At 42.2% G+C, this 13,815-nt stretch overlaps 1 protein-coding gene across 1 annotated transcript; it reads right to left on the bottom strand.

Moving 5' to 3' along the window:
- Nucleotides 1-5,924: 5,924 nt before the first annotated feature.
- LOC138885406 (uncharacterized) lies at nucleotides 5,925-9,219 on the bottom strand. Its single transcript, XM_070166352.1, has 4 exons — nucleotides 8,940-9,219; nucleotides 8,460-8,859; nucleotides 7,378-8,163; nucleotides 5,925-6,012 (listed from the first exon to the last, which is right to left on the bottom strand). Exons 1-4 carry the CDS (start codon nucleotides 9,217-9,219, stop codon nucleotides 5,925-5,927), a joined length of 1,554 nt encoding a protein of 517 aa, XP_070022453.1.
- Nucleotides 9,220-13,815: the final 4,596 nt, after the last annotated feature.

Genomic DNA, 13,815 nt, shown 5'->3' with positions numbered 1-13,815 from the left:
CCTAGATAAGGGGTTTATTTGGCCTAGTGTCGACTTGGGGTGTGCATGTCCTATTTGTGAAGAAGAAGGATGACACAATGAGGATGTGCACTGATTATAGGCAGTTGAACAAAGTTACAATAAAGAACAAATATCCTTTACCTCATATGGATGATTTATTTGACCAGCTTCAAGGAGCGAGAGTGTTCTCCAAGATTGATCTCTGTTCAGGGTATCACCAGCTAAAGATCAGGGACTCAAATATTCTTAAGACAGCCTTCAGGACCCGATATGGTCATTATAAGTTCCTTGTGATGTCGTTTGGGCTAACTAATGTCCCAGCAGCGTTCATGCATTTGATGAACAACGTGTTTCAACCTTATCTCAACTCGTTCATTATTGTATTCATTGATGATATTCTGGTATACTCGCGTAGTCAGGAGGAGCACGCGGAGCATCTGAAAGTTGTGTTGCAGAAATTGAGGGAGGAGAAGCTTTATGCAAAGTTCTCTAAATGTGAGTTTTGGCTCAGTTCAATGGCTTTCTTGGGGCACGTGGTGTCCAGTGAGGGTATTCAGGTTGATCCGAAGAAGATAGAGGCGCTTTAGAGTTGGCCCAGACCGTTCTGAGCCATAGAGATTCACAGCATTCTTGGTTTTACGGGCTATTACCACCGGTTCATTTAGGGATTTTCATCTATAGCATCATCCTTGACCAAATTGACTCAAAAAGGTGCTCCTTTCATGTGGTCGGATGAGTGTGAGGCGAGCTTTCAAAAGCTCAAGACTGCCTTGACCACAGCTTCAGTGTTAGTTTTGCCATCAACTTCAAGTTCATATATAGTGTATTGTGATGCTTCGAAGGTTGGTATCGGGTGTGTGTTGATGCATGAGGGTAGAGTGATTGCTTATGCTTCTCGCCAGTTGGAGCCCCATGAGAAGAACTACCCTATTCATGATTTGGAGTTGGCTGCCATTGTCCACGCATTGAAGATTTGGAGGCATTATCTCTATGGTGTGTCTTGTGAGGTATTTACTGATCATCGTAGCCTCCAGCACTTGTTCAAGCAAAAGGATCTCAATTTGAGGAAGCGGAGATGGTTGGAGTTGTTAAAGGACTATGATATTACCATCTTGTACCATCCGGTGAAGGCCAATGTAGTGGTTGATTCTTTGAGTAGAAAGGTGGTGAGTATGGGTAGTCTTGCATTTATTCCTATTGGAGAGAGACCTACTGCAATTGACGTTTAAGACTTGGCCAATTGCTTTGTGAGGTTGGATATTTTGGAGCCCAGTCGGGTCTTAGCTTATGTTGTTTCTCGTTCTTCCTTGTTTGATCGCATCAGAGAGTACCAATATGATGATCCTTATTTGCTTGTCCTTAAGGACAGGGTTCAGCACGACGATGCCAGAGATGTGACTGTTGGTGATGACGAGTATTGAGGATGTAGGGCCGGATATATGTTCCCAATGTGGATGGGCTTTAGGAGTTGATTCTGGAGGGGGTCCATAGCTCGCGGTATTCCATCCATCCGGGTGCCGCAAAGATGTATCAGGATTTGAGACAATATTATTGATGGAGAATAATGAAGAAGGATATTGTGGGATTTGTAGCTCGGTGTCTCAACTATCAGCAGGTGAAATATGAGCTTCAGAGACCAGGTGGCTTGCTTCAGTGGTTAGATATTCCAGAGTGGAAGTGGGAGCGGATCACCATGGATTTTGTAGTTGGACTCTCATGGACTTTGAAGAAGTTCGATGCTTTTTAGGTGATTGTGGATCGGCTGACCAAGTCCGCGCACTTCATTCTTGTGTTTACTACCTATTCTTCAGAGCGGCTAGCAGAGATTTATATTCGATAGATTGTTCGCTTGCATGGTGTCCCAATTTCCATCATTTCAGATAGAGGTACTCAGTTTACTTTGCAGTTTTGGAGGGTCGTGCAGAGAGAGTTGGGTACTCAAGTTGAGTTGAGCATAGCTTTTCACCCTCAGGTGGATGGGCAGTCCGAGCGCACTATTCAGATATTGGAGAACATGTTGTGTGCTTGTGTCATTGATTTTGGTGGTTCATGGGATCAGCTTCTACCGCTCGCGGAATTTGCATATAACAATAGTTATCAGTCAAACATTTAGATGGCTCCATATGAGGCGTTATATGGGAGACAGTGTAGATCTCCAGTTGGTTGGTTTTAGCCCGGCGAGGCTAGGCTTTTGGGTACAAACTTGGTGTAGGATGCTTTAGACAAGGTAAAGGTGATTCAGGAGTGGCTTCGTACAGCGCAGTCAAGACAAAAGAGTTATGCTGACAAGAAGGTCCGAGATGTATCTTATGTAGTTGGGGAGAAGGTTCTACTGAAGGTTTCACCCATGAAGGGTGTTATGAGAGTTGGGAAGAAGGGTAAATTGAGTCCTCGGTTCATTGGGCCTTTCTAGGTACTTCGGAAGATTGGAGAGGTGGCTTATGAGCTTGTTTTCCCCCCCAGCTTATCGAGTGTGCATCCGGTATTTCATGTTTCTATGCTCCAAAAGTATATTGGATATCCATCTCATGTTTTGGATTTCAGCACGGTTCAGTTAGATGGTGATTTGAATTATGATTTGGAGCTAGTGGCTATTTTGGATCGTCAGGTTCGAAAATTGAGATCAAAGGATATAGCTTCAGTAAAAGTGTAGTGGAGAAGTCGGCCCATGGAGGAGGTTACCTAGAAGACCGAGTGGGAGATGCGGAGCAGATATCCTCACCTATTTGAGGCTTCAGGTATGTTTCTTGACTTGTTCGAGGACGAATGTTTGTTTAAGAGTGGGAGGATGTAACGACCCGACCGGTCGTTTCATGAGTTACCGCTCCGTTTCTCCCATTTCTGCTTTCTTATGTGTTGTTCAGCTACATTTCATCGTATCATGTCAGTTGGTTCGGGTTTGGAGTAGTTTTGGAGTATTATGAGACACTTAGTCTCTTAAGTTGGCCATTTAGTTGGAAAAGTTAACCAAAAGTTGACTTGTGAGTAAACAAACTCGGAATTTAGTTTTTATAGTTTGGACAGCTTCGTTAGGTGATTTAGGCTTAAGAGCATGATCGGAATGTATTTTGGAGGACCGTGGAAGATTTAGGCTTGAATTGGCGAAATTGGAAATTTAGCATTTTTCGGTCGGTAGTGGAAATCTTGATATCAGGGTCATAATGGAATTCCAAAAATTGGAGTAGGTCCGTAGTGTCATTTGTGACGTGTGTGCAAAATTTCAGGTCATTTGGAGTTGATTTGATAGGTTTCGGCGTCGTTTGTGGAATTTGAAAGTTTCTAAGTTCTTAGGCTTGAATTCGAGGTTGATTTGGTGTTTTAGTGTTAATTTGAGTGATTCGAAGGCTCGAATAAGTTTGAATGATGTTATGAGATGTGTTGGCACGTTTGGTTGAGGTATTGAGGGCCTCGAGTGAGTTTCGGGAGGTTATCAGACCAAATTCTTGGTTTTGAGAGTTGCAGATTTTTGTTGGTTTCTGTTGCAGAGGTTTGTTCTTTGCGTTCACGAGAGGGCTCTCGCGTTCGCGAAGGGATGTGAAGTGAGGCAAGTGAGTTGCTCTTCGTGTTCGCGATGTTGGTCCTGCATTCGCGAAGGTTGAGGCAGAGTGTGCATCACGAACGTATGGCAGAGCTCGCGTTCGCGTAGAAGGGTGAAACAGGCTTGGGTATCAGGCCATAAGGCATCGCGTTTGCGGCTAGAGGAACGCATTCGCATAGGCCAAGCTAGGCAAGGCATCACGTTCGCGAGGTAGAGTTCGCGTTCGCGAAAGAGGGAAAGATTGATCAGGGAATTTGTGCTTCGCAAATGCGAGGCTTTGACCGCGTTCGAAGAAAGGAGCACCTGGGCAGAAAGTATAAATAGAGGCGTTCGCGATTTATAGCCCATTTCTCACCATTTTTTAACGGTTTTGAAGCTTTTTGAGAGGGATTGAAGAGATATTGGAAGGGAAACATATGGAGGTAAGGTTTTTAAGCTCAATACTCGATTCTATGGTGATTTTTAACTAATTAGACATGAAATTAGTGGGATTTAAAGCGTAAAATTGGAGAATTATGGCTTGAAATTGGAGAGTGTAAATTAGGGATTTGAGGGGCCATTTAAGGTCTGATTTTGATGTTCTTGGTATGTATGGAATCGTGGGAGGATAAGAATTCTATTGATGTAATTTTTATCGGATTTCGAAACGTGGGCCTGGGGGTAGTGTTTGACCAGTTTCGGGATTTTTGATGTAATTTGATTATTTTTGCGTGAGCTTTGTTCCCTTAGCATATATTGATGTTATGGTTCAGATTTTGGTTAGATTCGGGGCATTTAGAGGTTGAATAGAGAGACAAGGGCATCATGGGCTAGAGTTTGGCTTGGCTTGAGGTAAGTAACGCTTCCAAACATAGTTCTAAGAGTTCGAAACCCCGAACTATGTGTTCTATGATTACTATTGAGGTGACGCAAATGCCAAGTGATGGGTATGTGGGCGTGCACGGTGAGAATTGCATCCTGGATCATTCCATGGCACCGCTTAGTAACTCTTTCTTGTTGATATTCCTGTTTCTATCATGTGATTAAGTAAATGTACTGAGAAAACATGCTAGATATCCTGTTAGGGCTTCACGCCGATACTGTTGAGACACAAGAGGTCGTTTCTTGCTATCATATCATTAGTTTCATTGATATTTTGTACTCAGTCATGTTCATGCATTTTATCTCATGTCTCAGTCTCAGTTATAATTATTTGGAACATCATATCATTTTTTCGGGCTGGTTCATTGTGAGTCCGTGAGTGTGAGACTGGAGAGTGATGACTGAGTCAGGCCAAGAGCCTGATTGTGAGTGACAGTTATGGGATCGGGCTGCATGTCGCAGTGGTTATGTTGATGATTATGATAGCGCTTGGGCTGTAGGAGCCTCTCTGGAGTCTATAACACATCCCCCAGTGAGCGCAGTTGATGATATTGAGGGATGGATCTTCTCTGGACATGGATCTTGTCCGAAGTATTTATACTTGGAGATGGATCTTCTCCACAGGGCTGGAATGCCCTTTCTCGATACTGGATGACTGCGGTCAGCAATATGTATATATTCCGGGATGGATCTTCCCTGGGTCGGATGGCCATATTCAGTACCGAGTGGTTGAGTACTTGTGAGAGGAGGTACATGGAACATTGATCATGCTCTCTGTGCATTGGTACATAGAGATCTCCTGACCTTTATAATCCGTACTATTCAGACTGTATTATTTACTGTTAAGTTTTTACTTGAACTGCAAGCTTGTTTATTTTTCTGTACAGTTTAATTGTATTACCTGTAGAGGCTTGGTTCGTCACTACCTGTCAGTCCATAGTTTGGACTTGTTACTTACTAAGTTGGTGTACTCATGTTACCCCCTTGCACCTTATGTGCAGATCTAGGTATCTCGGGTCACGGTAGCGGTTGCTGATCATATTAGTTGTGGACTTTCCTTGGAGATAGCGAGGTAGCTGCCTGGCGATCGCAGTTCCGCCTTCTCCTTCCTTATCTCCCTCTTAGTGTATTAGACTATGTTAGTCTTGTTTATTTCGAAGTTGTAGTATTTTGCTCATGACTTAGTGACACCCGAGGTCGAGCTTGTATTTTTCCGCTTTGTTAAACTGGATTTTACATCTTTATTAGATTTATGTTGAAAATTGGTTTATCTCAAGTTTTAAATGAAAATGTAGTTTGTTTTGGAAATGAGTTGGCTGGCCTAGTTTTATGATAGGTGTCATCACGATCGGGTCGTTTTGGGGTCGTGACAGAGTAGGACCCTATGGTTAAAAAGTCATTAGTTAGGGATTGGAGGCCATACACTACCATGGCTTTGAACTTTTCTTCTTTTCTTTTCTTTTCATTTCATTTTTATTTAAGAGAATGAGTAAAGAATTTGGAGGGGACTTCCCTCTTGGGTTGACTATTGATGCAGAACCATTTTAGTCTTTGCGTGGTTTGCTTTTGTTGCACCTTTTTTTGCAAGGTTGCTTTGAATTACACTTGTTTTCCTGTTTTTTCAAACAAAGAACAATTTGTCAGTTTAAGACAGTGGTTGGTTTTATGGCCTTGAGCATTTCAATCATTTGATCTAGGCCCAACTTCTTCGATAACGATCTCCATCGCTTGCTTGCTCTCTGGGGATTGGTTTCATTCCTAAATCTGGGGATCTTAACTTTTTCCAAAACTTTAACAATGATGGTTAATCATGTGGGACTTAACCTTTTCAACTTTATTTTGCCTTTTGTGGGCATTTGACTTTGATTTCCTTTCTTTTCAAGAGTTTCCGACTCCAAAGCATCAGCCATCATGGCCAGTCAAAGTCGACTCGATGCACCTGTAGAGGCTGGGTATCGTCTCGAATATCGACTTGTGTTAAACAAAAAATCCTGTAAACCAATCTTTCCATCTTTTCTTTATCGTAGTTTTGAAACACAATTAGACCGAAAGGGATTCAAAGAAAATCAAGCAATGAAACAGACAAATGAACTTTGCGGAGAGATATCCCTTTCAGGGAAATGAAAGAAGGACTTATCTGGAGTGCATGCGGACTTTAATGAACATGACATGCCTCTTGGACTGGACGCCCGATCTGTGTAAATCGTCCAATTCTCATAAATTCATCGTAACTCATACCTCAAAACTGAGAAACCTAGCCAGGACTCCGTCGATGCCGATGGCTGTGAGGATCCCCTTTTCGATAAGTGGTGCCCTGTGCGGGTTTTCACCAGTTGATCTATCTCATTTCTCTTCTCACCGTCGCCTTATAGTGCTCTTTGTAAGTTTTCACTAACAAGACTCTCTCATTTTCAATTGCTCTGCTTAGCATCGCCTTACGGTGCCCGTGTGGGTTTTTACCAATAGGACTCTTTCATTTTATTTCTCTCATTTGATTATATTAGATCCAAGTAACCATATCGTCCGATTTGAACATCTTTACCGATTGATCTTAAGGACTTGAACAGGATTTGGGTAAAAAGAATTTGAATTGAATTACAACTTTGGAACCTTTCAGGCAAGACTAATGCAGCCCCAGTTTCAACTTTGGGAAAATGTGGATTTTTGTTTTGGTGTGACTGAACCCTAGAGAGAGGCAGCCTACATATCCTTTCGGAATCAAGTCAAATGTAGTTCCAGGAAAACTTTGTTTTTGTTTTTCTTTTGTTTCTTTTCGCTTCATTTCTTTTTCATTTTTCATTTTTCATTTTTCATCATTTTTTTATCAACTTCTTGGTTCCAAAGAGGGTAATCAAAAAAGAGTAACTGGCTCAAAGGTTTTGCAAAGGATTGATAGTGTTTGGGTAGCGAGAAATGAAAGCCTTCGTCATCCCAATCAGAGAGTATTAAAATCGCATAAAAAAGGTCAAACATAATACCTTTTGACTGCATCAGCATTAACAGCTGTTTCGGGATCATTTCTTGTAATGTCTCCCAAATACAGTGCTCCTTTCGGCAACAGTTTTCTTACGATGTACAGACCTTTCCAATTTGGAGAAAATTTTCCTTTCGCTTCCTCATGATGCGGGAGAATACGTCTCAGAACGAATTGCTCCAGTTCAAAGTTTCTAGGCCACACTTTTTTATTGTAGGCACGGGCCATTCTTTGTTGATACAACTGCTCGTGGCAGACTGCGGCCATCCGCTTTTCATCAATCATGGTTAATTGTTCTAAATAGGTCTTGACCCATTCATCATCCTCAATCTCAGCTTCAACAATGATTCGAAGATAGGGAATCTCAACTTCTGCAGACATTACGGCTTCAATGCCATAAACCAATAAATAGGGTGTTTCCCCAATTGATGTGCGCACGGTTGTGCGGTATCCCAATAATGCAAAAGGCAGTTTCTCATGCCATTGTCTAGAACTTTGGATCATTTTCTTGAGGATCTTCTTGATATTCTTGTTTGTTGTTTCAACAGCACTATTAGCTTTGGGCCGATAAGGGGTAGAGTTATGATTTATGATCTTAAATTGTTCACATACCTCCCTCATCAAATGTCTATTCAGATTTGCAGCATTGTCTGTAATGATAGTTTTAGGAATACCAAAACGACAAATGATGTTGGAATGCACGAAGTCCACCACCGCTTTCTTGGTGATGGCTTTGAAAGTGACTGTTTCAATCCATTTTGTGAAATAGTCTATGGCAACCAGGATGAATCTATGCCCATTTGAAGCTTTTCGCTTGATCAAACAATTACATCCATACCACAAGCAACAAACGGCCAAGGTACTGACATAGGATGCAACTCTGAAGGCGGTGCATGAATCGGGTCACTGTGTATCTGACACTGATGGCACTTTCGGACAAAACTGAAGCAATCCTTTTTCATGGCCATCCAATAATAACCCGACCGAAGGATTTTCTTTGCAAGGACATATCCATTCATATGGGGCCCACATACTCCCGAATGCACTTTGTTCATGATCTTTCCAGCCTCTTGGGGGTCTACACACCTTAAAAGATTCAAATCTGGAGTTCTTTTGTACAAGACCTCTTCGATCAAGAAGAAACTGCTGGATAGCCTTCTAATGATTCTCTTTTGGTCTCTACTGGCTTGCTCGGGGTATTCTTTTGTTTTCAAAAATCTTTTGATGTTATGATACCATAGCTGAATATTTGGTTCTATTTCAGCTATATTGCAATAACCATGTCTTTCCCGAATTTGGATCTCCAATGGGTTAATATAGACATTACCCGGATATGGCAACATTACCGCCAAGGTAGCTAGCGCATCAGCTAACTCATTGTGGAATCGAGGGATGTACCCGAATTCAATCGACTTGAGCCGTTTGCTAAGATCTTCCACATGTTTCCTGTATGGGATAAGCTTGATGTCTCGAGTTTCCCATTCACCTTGAGCTTGCCGAATAATTAAGTCAGAATCTCCCGTGATTAACAATTTTTCAAAATCCAATCAACTGCCATATTCATACCCATAATGCAGGCTTCATACTCAGCGATGTTATTTGTACAGAAGAAACGAAGTCGGGCTGTAGCCGGATAGTGCTGACCAGTGGGCGAAATCAAAATTGCCCTAATACCGACATCTTTTGCATTTACATCTCCATCAAAGAACATTTTCCAAGCATTGGTGCCTTCTGGAATTACTTCAATTGAACTCACTTCCCCATCCGGAAAGTAAGTACTCAACGGTTGGTATTCATCATCAACTGGGTTCTCAGCTAAATGATTGGCGAAGGCTTGGGCTTTCATGGTCGTGCGGGTGACATAAATATGTCGAACTCAGTGAGCAGGATTTACCATTTTGCTAGCCTTCCTGTGGGCATCGATTTTTGGAATATGTACTTCAGGGGATTTAATCGGGTTATAAGATATGTGGTGTAGCAAACAGATAATGCTTAAGCTTCTGGGTGACCCAAGTTAGGGCGCAGCAAGTTCTTTCCAACAGGGTGTACTTGGCTTCATAACCAGTAAATTTCTTGCTCAAGTAGTATATGGCTTACTCTTTCTTCCCGGTCGCATCATGTTCCCGAGAACACAACCAAAAGAATTCTCCAAGACTATCAAGTACAATAATAAAGGTCTTCTAGGCTCAGGCGAAACCAACACCAGCGGATTTGACAGATATTCTTTGATTTTATCAAAAGCCTCTTGACACTCATCCGTCCATTTAATCACCGTGTCTTTTTTAGCAGCTTAAATATTGGCTCACATGTGGTAGTCAGCTGAGCAATGAACCTACTGATATAATTCAATCTTCATAACAGACTCATGACCTCTTTCTTGGTTCTCGGAGGTGGTAAATCTCGAATAGACTTTATCTTTGTTGGATCTAACTCGATACCCCTCCGACTGACTATAACCCCAGAAGTTTCCTAGATGGAACTCCGAATGCACACATAGCTGGATTTAACTTTAAGTCATACTTGCACATACGCTCGAAGAACTTTCTCAGATCCCGCACATGGTCGTCCTGTGTTCTGGATTTAATGATCACATCATCCACATACACCTCAATTTCATGGTGCATCATGTCATGGAAGATGGCAGTCATAGCTCTTATATAAGTTGCCCTGACGTTCTTTAAACCAAATGGTATGACCCTATAACAGTATGTGCCCCAGGGTGTGGTGAAGGCTGTCTTTTCTGCATCTACTTTATTCATTAGAACCTGGTGGTACCCAGCATAACAATCCACGAAAGACTGTATCTCATGTTTGGCACAATTGTCGACAAGAATGTGGATGTTCAGTAATGGAAAGTTGTCCTTTGGGCTCGCTTTGTTCAAATCCCGATAATCAACACACACTTGGGTTTTCCTATCCTTCTTCGGTACTGGGACCATATTAGCCAACCACGTGGAGTATCGGACCACTCGGATCACACCGACTTTTAACTATTTGGTGACTTCTTCCTTGATCTTATCACTGATGTCCGTCTTAAACTTTCTCTGCTTTTGTTGGACAGGTGGGCAACCATGATAATTTGGTAATTTATTTACTACCAAATCAACACTCGATCCTGGCATATCATCATAGGACCATGCAAACACGTCTTTGAATTCGATCAAAAGTTGGATCAATGCATCTTTAGTGCTTTCATTGGCGTGAATGCTTATCATGGTTTCCCGGATCTCTTCTGGACTACCCAAATTGACTAGCTTAGTTTCATTTAAGTTTGACTTAGGTTTATTCTCCAATTATTTGAGTTCTCGATTTATTTCCCTAAAAGCCTCATCTTCATCGTATTTCGGTTCTTGATTCATTATCTCACAGTTAGATAGCATGTTAGGATCTGGGCATGAAGTCCGCAAGTATGTCATGTTATTTAAGTCCGCATTATTAGAAATGAAAAGAGAAAGATAAGAAAAATAACAAAATCAGAAAGAATAATAGAATAAGATTTATAGATGATGAAATATTGATTTCATTTCATTGAATTTGAAGATAAGAGAGTTTACATCAGAATTTAAAAGGCAACAAACTAAAAATATTCGAGTTACACCCTGAAATAACTTAGAATGCAGAAAAGATGGCAAGACTGAACTACCAGGATTCCCGTCTGACAAGGAACGAAATAGCTTTCCAATTTTGAAGTTTAGCATTTGGCCCCGTGTATTGCACCTCAGCAGTTCTTGAGCCTTCGCCCGGTTGGACCATGTGAACCTCGTACAACATTTGCCTCATTGCTTCACAGATGTCCTCAATTTCCTCGGCCGTGAAGGCCTCTTCTTCTTCTTCTTCTTCTTCTTCTATATACCTTGGCTTGACAAACGTTCTGGCGAGGTTCGGAACTGGATGAGGTAGGGTCGACCCATTTTTCTTATGTTCATTGGCCAACTTTACGTCGGCCTCGGTAGCTTGAAAACCTCTGCCAAAGAACTTCTCGCTACAGTCAAAGTGACGGGTTCTGTGATGCCTTGTAAGGATACCCCGAGCTTTTACCCATGTTTGATAATTTCACTGGCAACCATGATTGATGCGTTCAATAAGCAGGGCTGTGGACACAGGGTTCCTTCCTTGTACTGGTGTCCGACCACGATTTCAAAAGCTTGGTAGACGATGTGTTCACTACACTCTCTAGCCTCTAATCATGGGACTGTCGGGTCCCTATAAATTGATTGTTCATCTTCTTCGTGGACCACTATTTATTGGTTTTCATATTCGAACTTGACCATTTGGTGGAGAGTAGAGGGCACGGCTCCCGCAGCATGGATCCATAGTCTTCCTAAGAAAAAGTTATAGGAAGTGTCCATGTTCAGAACTTGGAATGTTACTTCAAAATCTACAGGGCCAATGGTTAGGACCAGGTCAATTTTCCCTATCATATCCCGTTTGACACCGTCGAAAGCACACACACAAACGTTGTTAGGCCAGATCCTTTATGTCCCAATCTCCATCCTTTGTAATGTTGATAGAGGGCAAATGTCAAATCCAAATCCACCGTCTAACATAACACTTTTCACATAATATCCTTCACACTTGACAGTCAAATAAAGGGCTTTGTTATGGGCATCTCCTTCTGGAGGCAAGTCATTTTGGCTGAAGGAGATTCGGTTGACTTTAAAAAATCGTTCTGCCATTCTTTCCAACTGTTCAACCATGGTCTCAACCGGAACATACGCCTCATTCAGCATCTTTAGAAGCACTTTCTGATGTTCATTTGAGCACATTGGCAAAGACAAAAGTGAAACCTGGGAAGGAGTCTTTCTAAATTGATCAATTACAGCATATTCCGAAGTTTTCATCTTCCGAAAAAATTCCTCCGCTTCATCAGCACTAACTGGCTTCTTAAGTGGAAACCGTTTCTACTTGGTTTTGTTCAATTCTTTTGGATCATGATACTTCCCAGATTTGTTCATTTCATTTACTTCTCCTATAACTTCCTTTTCTTTGTATGTGACCATTGTCTTATTATAGTTCCAAGGGACGGCGGTGGGGTCTCTCATGGGATTCTATGGTGCACGGCTGATGACCAAAGGCTCATCCAAACCGGGTGAAATTATTGGCCTCCACGCTATGTACGTCCCTTTTGGTACATACATCTTTGGCATAGTCAGCGTGGCTTTCTTCTGTTCAAATCTTTTAGGAGGGCTTAACATGAGTTGTCCCCTCCCGGGGGCTCTTGGGACATAGAGAATAGCATCTTTAGCAGGTGCTACCCTTGTCTTTGTTTCTACCACCTTTTTTGCATCTCGGGGAGTGGAATGTATCTTCTTTTCATCTCTGACCTATTTTGACACGGTTTTAGGTTTCTTTTCTACATCAGCGATGGCAATAATAGATGTTAATACAGGGTCGAACTCTTTATCTTCACAAATCATCCCGATGACCGACTTGTTGGTGTGGGCCAGTAACGGGTTGTTGGTTATATTGGGGACTTCCTCGTCCCTTAACACTACATGCTTCTGTTCAATCAAGTTCTCAACTGCTCTCTTAAAGGTCCAACAATCTTCGGTGTCATGCCCTTTTGCCCCGGAATGATAAGCGCACCTGGTACCTAGCCTGTAAGATGGAGATTCTAGGTTCTATCTGTTTGGAGGTACAAGCTGTAATAGGCCCATTTGGACTAATTTTGGGAAGAGGCTGGAATATGACTCACCAATGGGTGTGAAGCTAGCTTTCTTGGGTGGTTTACAGGGACAGGTGTTATATTGGTAGTTATTCTCTGGTAGACATGGATTATATGGAGCTTGGTGAGGAGGGTTGTTTCTTGGAGGTGGAGCTCTATTCTGATTGTAATGTTGTTGTGGCCGAGTGTATGGCTGGGCATTCATTACTGCATAAGGATGACGGGTCATAGCATATGCTACATCCTTGTAGGGGTAGTAATACTACGGGGCCCTGGAAGGGGAACCAAAATAACCCAGGGGTTGACGAGAGTTTCTCAAGCTTGAAGCCATCATGGCTCCTTCTTCTTTCTTCTTCCGGTTTGCTAAACCTCTCGAACAGCTCTAGATGGCTTGGGAAGTGGCTCTTATAGCCGATTGACTCATGATGTGGCCTATTTTTCAGGCCGTTTTCTACCATTTCTCCATTCTTTATGGCCTCCGCGAATGGTTTGCCCATGACAGACATCATGTTTTGGAAATAATCGGCCTCTTGGGCCTGTAAGAAGACACTGACCATCTCGGCCTCATCCATTGAGGGTTTTACCCGGGCCGCTTATTCACGCCATTTGATAGCGTATTCTCGGAAGCTTTTCGAAGTTTTCTTTTTTAGGCTGGACAAAGAATTTTTGTCCGGAGCTATGTCCACGTTGTATTGGAAATGCCTTACAAAATCCCGGGCCAAGTCATCCCATATATGCCAATGGGAGATGTCTTGGTCCGTATACCACTCCGAAGCA

This window comes from Nicotiana sylvestris, chromosome 2, assembly GCF_000393655.2.
Source record: "Nicotiana sylvestris chromosome 2, ASM39365v2, whole genome shotgun sequence".
Taxonomy (NCBI): Eukaryota; Viridiplantae; Streptophyta; class Magnoliopsida; order Solanales; family Solanaceae; genus Nicotiana; species Nicotiana sylvestris.
Note: the sequence above shows the minus strand (reverse complement) of the source record. Positions and strands in the feature narration are given on the sequence as shown.

What these genes read in the sequence shown, in the direction of transcription:
- LOC138885406 (XM_070166352.1), bottom strand. Translation starts at nt 9,219, where the DNA reads ATGAAAGCCCAAGCCTTCGCCAATCATTTAGCTGAGAACCCAGTTGAT. An exon ending in CCAGATTTGAATCTTTTAAG is followed by an intron (nt 8,164 to 8,459) that starts GTGTGTAGACCC and finishes AAATGGGCATAG; the next exon opens with ATTCATCCTGGTTGCCATAG. An exon ending in AATGCTGATGCAGTCAAAAG is followed by an intron (nt 6,013 to 7,377) that starts GTATTATGTTTG and finishes TTGAAAAAACAG; the next exon opens with GAAAACAAGTGTAATTCAAA.